This window comes from Heterodontus francisci, chromosome 48, assembly GCF_036365525.1.
Source record: "Heterodontus francisci isolate sHetFra1 chromosome 48, sHetFra1.hap1, whole genome shotgun sequence".
Classification (NCBI taxonomy): domain Eukaryota; kingdom Metazoa; phylum Chordata; class Chondrichthyes; order Heterodontiformes; family Heterodontidae; genus Heterodontus; species Heterodontus francisci.
This window is the reverse complement of record NC_090418.1, coordinates 4592599-4604560: the sequence shown is the minus strand read 5'-3', so window position 1 is coordinate 4604560 and position 11962 is coordinate 4592599. Positions and strand designations below refer to the sequence as shown.

At 43.3% G+C, this 11962-nt stretch overlaps 1 protein-coding gene across 1 annotated transcript in view; it reads right to left on the bottom strand.

Moving 5' to 3' along the window:
* Positions 1-2878: 2878 nt before the first annotated feature.
* The window catches only part of LOC137357330 (mucin-17-like), a 55994-nt gene continuing 46910 nt past the window's right edge, over positions 2879-11962 (bottom strand). Inside the window, exons 16-18 of the mRNA XM_068023584.1 lie at positions 8431-8540; positions 4373-4455; positions 2879-3611 (exon numbers count right to left, since the gene is read on the bottom strand). Of these exons, the coding sequence (XP_067879685.1) occupies positions 3558-3611; positions 4373-4455; positions 8431-8540 (247 nt within the window). The 3' untranslated portion in view covers positions 2879-3557. The remainder of the gene's footprint in view (positions 3612-4372; positions 4456-8430; positions 8541-11962) is intronic.

Below are 11962 nucleotides of genomic sequence, written 5' to 3'. Positions count from 1 at the left end.
CAAAGATGGGGCTACATTGACATGTAGAAGAACAAATGCCGCAGGAGACTGTGCCTAACCAGACAGATGGTCATTGAGATTTGTGCTCTTGTCGTGGAAGACTTCACACCTTGCAGCACTGGTCGCCAAGCCCTGCCAGTAACTGCCAAACTCCACTAATATTCATTATAAACCCACCAACTCCCACAGCTACCTCAAATACACTTCTTAACACTTCCTCCTGTAAGGACTCCATTCCATTCTCCCAATTTCTCCATCTCTGACTCATCTGCTCTGATGATGCAACCTTCCACAACAGTGCTTCTATATGTCTTCCTTTTTCCTCAACCGAGGATTCTCCCCCACTGTGGTTAACAGGGCCCTCAACCGTGTCCGACCCATTTCCCGCACTTCTGCCCTCACCCCTTCACCTCCCTCCCAGAATCGCAACAGGGTTCCCCTTGCCTTCACTTTCCACTCCACCAGGCTACACATCCGAAGGATCATCCTCCGCCATTTCTGCCACCTCCAGCATGATGCCACCATCAAATGCATCTTCCCCTCCCCTCCCCTATCAGCATTCCGAAGGGATCGTTCCCTCTGTGACACCCTGGTCCACTCCTCCATTACTTTCGACACCCCGTCCCCTTCCCACGGCACCTTCCTATGCAATTGCCGGAGGTGTAATATGTGCCCATTTACCTCCTCTCTCCTCATTACCCAAGGCCCCAAACACTCCTTTCAGGTGAAGCAACGATTTACTTGTACTTCTTTCAATTTAGTATACTGTATTCCCTGCTCGCAACGTGGTCCCCGCTACACTGGGGAGACAAAACGCAGATTAGGTGACCGCTTTGCGGAACACCTCTGCTAAGTCTGTATACATGACCCCAAGCTTCCGGTCGCTTGCCATTTCAACACACACCCCTGCTCTCATGCCCACACTTCTTTCCTGGACTTGCTGCAGTGTTCCAGTGAACATTAACACAAGCTTGAGGAACAGCACCTCATTTTTCAATTAGGCATGCTACAGCGTACCCGACTGAACATTGAGTTCAATAATTTCAGAACATGACTGGCCCTTTTTTAATTGTTGTTTTATTGCATTTTGTTTCATAATTTTTTTACCACGTACCTGCCTACTGGTTTTTCATGTTTGTGCTTTTGGCAAGGGCTGTTCATTATTCTGTCATTAACACTCTGTCTACACTAATGCTTTGTCTTTCACAACACCATTAGCGCACTCACTTTGCCTTTGCTCCATGACCTCTGTGTCAGTTAATCTCTCCAGCCCTCTGTCCTATCACGCACCTTTCCTTTTGTTCTCTTTCCCCCCACCCCTGCTTTACTTGTTTAAAACCTATTACATTTCTAACCTTTGCCTGTTCTGGTGAAAGGTCACTGTCCTGAAATGTTACCTCTGCTTCTGTCTCCACAGATGCTGCCAGACCTGCTGAGTATTTCCCCAACTTTCTGTTAGTATTTCAGATTTCCAGCATCCGCAGTAGTTTGCTTTTATATTACTGTGAAAATCACTGTGACCTTGAACATCTTTGCCTCTGATTCCTTCCAAGGATGCGCTGGGGACCTTGATGGCATCTTGCAAATGGCTGCACACCACTGCATCTCGCAGGTCACTGATGCAGTATATGCGACATCTAATTTCAGACAGATGGGGCCTCACAAGCACAGAGGGCAGTGGGTTTCACTTCCATTACTGGATTCCCCCTGTTGAAGGTCATCATCGATTGCACCCATGTGCCATCAAGGCACTGATTGACTGACCAGTGAGATTCATCAACAGGAAGAGTTTCCACTTCCTCAACATTCAACTGGTCTGCGACCACAACACGAACTCCTGACATATGTGCACTCACCTCTCTGGCAACTGCCATGACTTTTTCAACCTCCAGAAGTTCAGGGTGCTGCAGCTCTTCATTCCATCCCCCAAACTTCATGAATGGATTCTAGAGGACAAGGATTATTCTCTAATTGTATTCTCTAGAGCTTTGAAGAATGAGAGGTGATCTCATTGAAATTTACAGAATTCTTACAGGGCATGACAGGGTGGATGTAGATAGGATGTTTCCCCCAGTTGGTGAATCTAGAACCGGGAGACAGAGTCTCAGAATAAGATATAATCCATTTAAGACTGAGATGAGGAGGAATTTCTTCACTGAGGGAGGTGAATCTTTGGAATTCTTTACCCCAGAGAGCTGTGGAAGCTCAATCATTGAACATGTTCAAGACAGAAATCGATAGCTACCTGGATACTAATGACATCAAGACATATAGGCATAGTGCTGAACAGTAGCATTCAAGCAGATGATCAGCCATGACCTACTGTAATGGTGGAGCAGACTCGATAGGCTGAATGGCCTACTCTGGCTCCTATGTTCCCTTGAAGAGGTGGCTGCTCACCGCTTTGTGACCCCTGGGACGGAACCACAGAACGGCTACAACCAAAGCCAACGGCTCACAAGGACCACCATCGAGCCTCTCTAGGTGGCCCTGGAGATGGATCTTATGGTGTCTGCTGGTATACTTGAGGCCTTCTGCGATTGGGTACAGTAGGGACTGGAGTGTTTGATAGGTATGGGCAATATATTATTTAAATTATAAGTTTCCTTTGTTTTATGATTTAATTTTCTATTAACTGTGCCGCTTTAAAAAGGGGCACTTTTATACAGAATGACATAGACTTTTACAGCACAGAAACAAGCCACTTAACCCAAAAGGTATACGCTTCCTTCCACTTTGGTTCATCTTACCCTTGTGTGCTTTTGTTTGATGATTCTGGGGCAACCCAGTATCCCCTAATTGTTTAAATTAAGAAAAGATACACACCTAAGATCCTTCAAAGAAATACACAACCACTTTAATGTTGTTATTAACTCAACACAAATGTATCAAACACTATAACAATTATTGATAAACTAATTAAGGGTACATTATTGAAGAAATACAGGATTCTAGGAGAGTTCTTCATTACACATGCATCCTGGTGACTACCACTATTCCAACTACAGTATCACACGTTAAATTAGCATCAATTCATGTGATTTTTTTATTTACATATACAGCACTGAAACAGGCCCTTCGGCCCATCAAGTCTGTGCCGACCATCAACCACCCATTTTATACGAATCCTACATTAATCCCATATTCCCTACCACATCCCCACAATTCTCCTACCACCTACCTACCTACACCAGGGGCAATTTACAATGGCCAATTTACCTATCAACCTGCAAGTCTTTGGCTGTGGGAGGAAACCAGAGCACCCAGCAGAAACCCACACGGTCACAGGGAGAACTTGCAAACTCCACATTGGCAGTACCCAAAACTGAACCCGGGTCGCTGGAGCTGTCAGGCTGCGGTGCTAGCCACTACGCCACTGTGCCGCCCTGATGATGTACACTAAACTATTTTATGTATTCAGTAATCTATTAATCAGTGTTAAAGCAATATCACAACAGTAGAGTCCCCTCATGATGTTATGCCAAAAACATACTTTACAAGACTAAGTTTAAAAAGGCACATATCAACAATAAACAAAGGTTGGCGATGTGAACGCATTATAATTGAGAAGTGGAGCCATATGCATTAAACTGTGGCCTCTGGATTTTCACCTGCAAAAGAAAGAGGTAAATCTTTTATTTCTCTCTATGCATTTCCTGTCATCTACAAGTTCCTACATCCACATTTATAATCGGAACTGGACATGTCTTGCTGCAATTACTCTGACAGGAGGGCATTATTACAGCTTGAGACATTTACATGGGCAGTTCCCATTATAAATGTGGATGTTGGAATCTGTAATGGTAATATAAAAATAAGGACAGAATGTAGTCTTTAAAATGGCAACTGAATTCCATCTGTATGTCCTGATCCAATTATCCCCTGCCCTCTAACCCCGATTCACCTAAACAATACACTTGGTCTGGACTCCCGTTTGCAACACCACGGGAGATCAATTAGCATTATATTAAAAATGGTGTGTAAGCATGCATTTCCTGTTCACAACTTCATTTCCTGTTATCACAATTTTTGGTCACTTTTTTATGTTAACATTTAACATTGGGAATGTCCATGTAATCCCGTATGATGGAAACTCTCTGTAAATAATTCCCATCTAGAGAAATGCCATTGATGTCTGATAGCCTACGGAAAAGTTTTGAGACATTTCATCACACATGCAAGTTTTTGTACCTGACTTTTTGAGAAAAGAAGGCCAATAATTTTGCACTGGTTCTTCTGACCTTGACAACCTGTCCTGTCCTCAAAGAGTTACAAACAGAGACCAATTTGTAGGTCACTTGCATTGATCTGACAGTGGTAGTCTAACTGGCCCATTATATTACCATTGCCAAATGATGGTTTAAACACAAACCTCTTCAGCAGTGAAGATGGATTCCAGTACTGGTTTCATACTTATCATGGAATTGGTATACAATTCTCCTTCACCTGTTGGAGCTGCAGTATAAACATACACAATGGTCATTAAGTCAGGAAAGAATAAACTTGTGTGTCTATGGCATGTTTCACATTCTGAGTGTCCCAAAGCACGTCACAGCCAGTGAAGTACTTTTAAAGTGCTGTAATGTTAAAAATGTGACAGTTAATGTGTGCATGTTAAGATCCCACAAACAGCAATTTGCAGGTGTTGATTGACGGAGGAACGTTGTCCAGGGCACCAAGGAGAACTCTGCTCTTTGAATACTGCCACGGGATCCTTTACATCATCTGAATAATTGACTAGGACCTTATTGTAAAGTACCACAAGTAGGGTAACAACTTAAAGATGAAGAGCATTGATCTGTAACTGCTGCATAAGATTAGCTGTGAGATCCATTCAACTCTTTGTTGAAGTAGCAGATGTGGAAATTTCACCAAATGTATTGCTGTGTTTCATTGGCAGTGTCGTACATTGGGTCAGCAAATACAAGGCTTCTGTCAAAGCAGCTATTAGGCTAGCAACTGAATTAAGATCCATTGTTCTTTGGCTTTTCGGATACTTGAAAACTATTTGTATTTTGCTGTCACCATCACATTCAGGGTGAACAAAACTGGAACGCTGTTTTCACCATTCTGGTCCTTGAAACCCATGGAAACGGTTATCATTTTTTGTTTCATTCAGAATAGAAGAAACTAGAAGTGATTCTGGCATTAAATTAAATTCATGAGAGGGCCACACACACATTAATGGGCACAGGTCTCGTGGGAGGCTCTGGAGTGTGAGGAGGAATTGTTCTGTTTTAAATATTTCAATTAAAGTTTTAAAAACAAGTTCTCAGGCTGTCCATCTGTAAATGTTAAGCTTGGCTTTGCAGACTGCAATCTAATCAACTTGAGATTCTCCATCAGGGCTGGGCTTACCCTGCTTTAATACAGCCCAGAGCCCTGAAATATTTTGCTAACGCTTTACAAATCACCGACAAGGCTTTTAGTATGAATATTGTATCCAGTTTTAACAGCCTTACTTTAGGAGAGATATTGAAGCATATGAAAGAATGCAGAGATTCACTGAGATGATCCCAGGGATGAGAAAAAGGAAAGGCTTGCATTTCTAGTTCCTTTCATGACCATGGGACATGGCAAAGCATTTTACAACCAATGAAGTGTAGTCATTATTGTAATGTAAGGAGACGTAGCAGCAAGATCCCACAAAGAGTAATAAGGTAAATGACCAGATAATCCAATTTAGTGACATTGTTTGAAAGTTAAATATTGACCAGGACACCGGGGGAACTGCCCTGAACTTTTCTGAAATAGTGCCCCTGGGATCTTTTACCTCCACCTGAGAGGGCAGACAGGCATTGGTTTAACGTCTGATTCGGAAGATGTCACCACCTGAGGTGGACAGTGGAGCTACATAAGCTCATCCCATGCCATGGTGAAAGCTGGCAGCAGGGAACTGCAGCTGAAGGTAAGTGAAGTACAAGATAGGTGAAGTGCCTTCCAAGAAGTTGGCAATCACTGTCAAGCAGTGATCGCACTCTCTGAGAGGCAGAGTGCTTTGAACAACAACCTGTCACCTGGCCATGGCTGAAGTGTTTCAGTTTCACTGTTCAAAGCCTTTCCAACTTGTCAGTTTCATTGAAGAAGATGTTCCTGCTATGCACTCACCTCAGTGGCCCTGGCGAGATACTGACAAGTCAGGAAACAGATGCCCTGGCTGTTAAATCCAGAACTGAGTGTCAAAATAGTTCTTAATTGGCTTTCTAAATATTTTAATTGCTTACCTGACAGAACCAAGGGGGTTCCCTGCTTGCCTTCAATCCGGCCTTGGGAAACCCAGAAGAGGGCAGGATCATATTGGGATCCTGACCCGATGTCAATTTCAGGGGAATGTAACCCCTCCTGCACCCAACCAGCCTCCCCTTGCCTGGGAAAATTCTGACCACAGAGTCTAAACCAGGACGTATAAGAATATTTCATTCAATGTAAAATCATGTACAGAAAGCAAAATAAAGGGAGGGAAAGAAAGATGGAATTAGGAGAGAGTGATAAAAGTGACAGGAAGAAAAAGTAAAAAAGTTTGTTTTAGTTTTAAATTAAAAAAAAATATCCAGCAGTAATTAAACTCTGGAGAAATGAGACCCCACATTTAATTTTCACTGCCAGAGAGGTTGTTTGGCAGTAATTAAGACTTACCACACCGTTAAAAATTAACTTGCAGTTGAATCGACAAGCCCTAACTTTTTCTGGTGTTTTAGTGGGTATATATCACTTAAGTATCTCAAATTTTGGCGTATTTGAATTCTGAGTCACTTGTTAGAGCAAAGCTTGTGCAGGGGCGGGGTAACTCAAACAGCAACTTCCTGATTTCTGCATTTTTTTTATTCATTCGTGGAATCTGGGTGTTGCTGGCTAGGACAGCATTTATTGCCCATCCTTAATTTCCCTTGAGAAGGTGGTGGTGAGCTGTTTTCTTGAACCACTGCAGTTCTTGGGACGTAGGTACACCAGGATGTTCCAGGATTTTGATCCAGCGACAGTGAAAGAATGGCGATATAGTTCCAAGTCAGGATGGTGTGTGGCTTGGAGGGGAACTTGCAGGCGTTGGTGTTCCCATGCATCTGCTGCTCTTGTCCTTCTAGGTGGTAGAGGTCATGGGTTTTGAAGGTGTTGTTGAAGGAGCCTTGGTGAGTTGCTGCAGTGCATCTTGTAGGTGGTACACACTGCTGCCACTGTACATTGGTGGTGGAGGTAGTGCATGTTGAAGGTGATGGATGGGGTGCCAGTCAAGCGGGCTGCTTTGTCCTGGATGGTGTTGAGCTTCTTGATTGTTGTTGGAGCTGCACCCATCCAGGCAAGTGGAGAGTATTTCATCACGCTCCTGACTTGTGCCTTGTAGATGGTGGACAGGCATTGGGGAGACAGGAGGTGAGTTACTTGTCACACAATTCCAAGCCTCTGACCTCTTGTAGCCACAACATTTATGTGGATGGTCCAGTTCAGTTTCTGGTCAATGGTACCCCCTAGCATGTTGATAGTGGGGGATTCAGCGATGGTAATGCCTTTGAACATGAAGGGGAGATGGTTAGATTCTCTCTTGTTCGAGATGGTCATTGCCTGGCACTTCTGTGGCGCAAATGTTACTTGCCACTTATCAGCCCAAGCCTGGATATTGTCCAGGTCTTGCTGCATCTGGACACGGGCTGGTTCAGTATCTGAGGAGTCGTGAATGGTGTTGAACATCATCAGCGAACATCCCCACTTCTGACCTTATGATGGAGGGAAGGTCATTGATGAAGCAGCTGAAGATGGTTGGGGCTAGGACACTATCCTGAGGAACTCCTGCAGTGATATCTTGGGACTGAAATGATTGACCTCCAACAACCACAACCATCTTCCTTTGTGCTAGGTATGACTCCAACCAGTGTAGAGTTTTCCCCCGGATTCCCATTGGCTTCAGTTTTGCGAGGGCTCCTTGATGTAATGCTCAGTTTAATGCTGCCTTGATGTCAAGGGCAGTCACTCACCTCACTTCTGAAGTTCAGCTCTTTCATTCGGGCTAAAATGAGGTCAGAGGATTAGTGGTCCTGGCGGAACCCAACTGAGTGTCAGTGAGCAGGTAATTGCTGAGCAAGTGCCACTTGATTGCACATATACAGACACTGGAAGTTACTGCCCAATTTACTTTAATAACATGCAAATAACCTCACCGATATTCTTACTGAAAAATACAGGGCACTAAATCTTTTACGAAAGTTTGACCTCAGGATTTAAACAATTGTTTCCGTCTTGTTGACCCATTCAGTATCATAGTAATCTCCAAGCTTCTGTTTACTGTCGGTGAGTTTGTTTTCAAACCATTCCCTCAACATTGCCAACTTTTCTATACCAACAAGCTCAAATTTGTAGTGTTCTTGATCGTTCTATTGCCAGTACATGTCTCTGTAAAGTACTAATATAATTCAAAGATATTGGAAATATCAGCATTACCGTCAAAGCCTGTGGCCTCTCTGTTATCCACAGTGATTGTCTCAGGATTGTGCCATGCCCAATCATCCTCTGCCCACTTCTCCGATATAATTTTGCTTTGTTCATCCTCTCTGTTAAAAGGCACAGGTGTCAAAGAATTAGACTTTGAATAAAAGGGAAATTAGACTACTTTGTAGGGGCTATGTTGATCAGATGTGTCGGCATACTGTCCTTTCATTCCTTGCCCACTTCCATATCCCTTGATTCCCTGAGAGACCAAATATCAGTCTGTCTCAGCCTTCAATATATTCAACGATGGAGCATCCACAACCCTCTGGGGTAGAGAATTCCAAAGGTTCACAACCCCTTGAATGAAGAAATTCCTCCTCATCTCAGTTCTAAAATATCAGCCCCTAATCCTGAGAGTGCCCTGTGTTCTAGATTCACCAGCGAGGGGAAACAACCTCTCAGTGTCTACCCTCCCAAGCCCTTTCAGAATCTTGTATGTTTGAGTCAGATCACCTCTCATTCTTCTGACTCCAGAGAATATAGACCCAATTTACTCAGCCTCTCATAATAGGACAACCTTCTTATCCCAGGGACCAATCTAATGAACCTTCACTATACTGCCTCTTTTTGCAGTCTTTTTGTGTTCCACCAGCTTTGTATCGTCAGCAAGTTTGTCCCTTCATCTAGGTCATGAATATAGATTGTAAATAGCTGAGACCCCATCACCAATCCTTGCAGCACTCCACTAGTTACAGCCTGCCAACTTGAAAATGCCCCTTTTATCCCTACTCTTTGCTTCCTGTCTGTTAATGAATCCTCCATCTATACTAATATATTACCCCCAAAGCCATGACCCCTTATCTTGCATATTAACCTTATTGAACGCCTTTTGGAAATCCAAGTATACTACATCTACTTGTTACATCCTCAAAAAACTCTAATAACTTTGTCAAACATGATTTCTCTTTCATAAAATCATGTTGACTTTGTCTGATCATACTGTGATTTTCTAAGTGCATTATTAAGACTTGCCCAATAACTGATTCCAGTACTTTCCCGATGACTGATATCAGGCTAATTGACCTGTAGTTTTCTGTTTCCTCCCTCCTTTCTTGAATAGTGGTGTTACATTTGCTAACTTCCAATCTGCTGGGACTGTTCGAGAATATAGGGAATTTTGGAAAATCGTAACCAGTGCATCCACTCTTTCTGCAGCTCCCTCTTTTAGAACCCTGGGACGTAGGCCATCAGGTTCTGGGGATTAGGTTTCTGCAGTACTTTTTCCTCTGCTGATATCGTGTTTAGTTTAGTTTATGTCCATGTTTAGAGTTACAGCACTGAAACAGGCCCTTCGGCGCACCGAGTCTGTGCCGACCATCAAACACCCATTTATACTAATCCTACACTAATCCCATATTCCTACCACATCCCCACCTGTCCCTATATTTCCCTACCGCCTACCTATACTAGGGGCAAATTATAATGGCCAATTTACCTACCAACCTGCAAATCTTTTGGCTTGTGGGAGGAAACCGGAGCACCCGGAGGAAACCCACGCAGACACAGGGAGAACTTGCAAACTCCACACAGGCAGTACCCAGAATTGAACCCGGGTCGCTGGAGCTGTGAGGCTGCGGTGCTAACCACTGTGCCGCCCCAATTACCTTAATTTCCTCACTCTTATTAGCCCCTAGGTTTCTGGTGTGTAACTTGTGTCTTCTGTGAAGGCTAACACAAAATATTTGTTCCATGTCTCGGCCATTTCCTCATTCCCCATGATAATTTCTCCTGTCTCAGCCTCTCAGGGACCAATGTTTACTTTCGCTACTCTCCTTTTTCTATACATGTAAAAGCTCTTACAATCTGTTTTTATATTTCTGGCTAGTTTACTCTCATTCTGTCTATTCCCTTTTTAACAACTTTTTGGTGGCCCTTTGCTGGTTTCTAATACACTCCAAATCCTCAGACTTACAACTATTCTTTGCAACGTTATAAGCCTTTACTTCTAATCTGATACTATCCTTAACTTCCTGAGTAAGTCATGGATCTTTTTTGCTGAGTTTTCGTTTTTACTGGAATGTACTTTTGTTGAACATTTTAAATACTTTTCTTGAAATGTTTTCCACTGTTTATTTACTGCCATACTTTTTAGTCTGTTTACCCAATTAACCTTAGCCAGCTCCCCTTACATACCTGAGTAATTAGCTTTGTTTAAGATTCAATATCCTAAAATTCCCTTTTCGACACCAAGGAAAGTTCCAGTGGTGGAGAGCATTGGGAACCCAAGGTCCAAAATCACCTATTTCCCCAAGCATATAACACTTACTACATGTCATGTCTTAAATTACTCATGTACTGAATCCTAAAATATTATTTTCTGAAATAAATTATCCCATTTACATTTGAATGAATCAAGAGTAACTTTCCACCATCTCCTGAGGATGCCTGTTTCACAGATTGACCACTGGGTCACTGAAATACTGTTGCTGCAGATTAGTTTTCAATTTGCTGTCTTTTCAAACGCAGACCATGTCCTCTGGTTCTACTGTTCTGGACAATGTGAAACAGCTTGTCATGGTCTACTTTATCTTGTGCCTTTAAAATTGGATAAATAACAATTATATCACATCTCAATCTTTTCTTTGCTGATAGGAACATGTCCAGTTTACGATATTGCTCCTCATAATCCTATCGTTCCATCATGCTGGTATATCTCTTCTTTATCCCTTTAATAACTGCTATATCCTTTCTGTGCTGCGGCAATCAGAACTGTCCATAGTATTCTAAGTGCGGTTGTACCAGTGATCTAATGGGTAAACATATCTGGAGTGTGTGTAACCTGAGTCTCTCCTGGGTCTGTATGGTTCAGTAGTTCACCAAGGCCAGAGGCAGCTTCCAGATATTTATAAACGGAGACTTGGAGTGGAATCTTCTGCACTAAATCCCTGCTGTAATGGTGGGAAATCTTTTGGGTCAGGAACTGAATTCACTAATTGGTGGGCTTTGCCAAGGCTGTTTCCCAGAATCACAGCATCGCGTCCCTCCTCCAGGTTCCCCGACCATTCAGGGAGGGCAGGCAGGATGCCAGGTCCATTCTGTTGAAGGATATCTAGTTAAAGGGGCAACAGCATGAGTTACAATGCTCACCAGCATTTGGCAGCAACCACAGGAATGAAGAGGAGACCTGAGAAAGATGCTCCCTGGGTGTCTCATTCGTACCTGGAGATCCTGCTGCAGGATCTGAGGGGTTTAAGTGAGGTGAGCTCTGCCAAGGTTGGGAGGAAGAGGACAGTCTCTTCAACCAAGCAAGTGTGAATGGAAACGGCTGAGGAAGTCAACAGCAAAAATGCAGTCCCTTTAACATGGAGACAGTGCACCAAGAGGATCCAGGACCTCAGGAGGGGATGACAGGTGAGAAGCATAACACAATCAGGTGAGAAGCCCCACACTCTGACTTTACCAACATTCTCCTGCACAGCACTCCTCATTCTAACACACGTTGCAGCTTCATTCCTGCACTCTCTGTAGGCAGTTCACACTCACC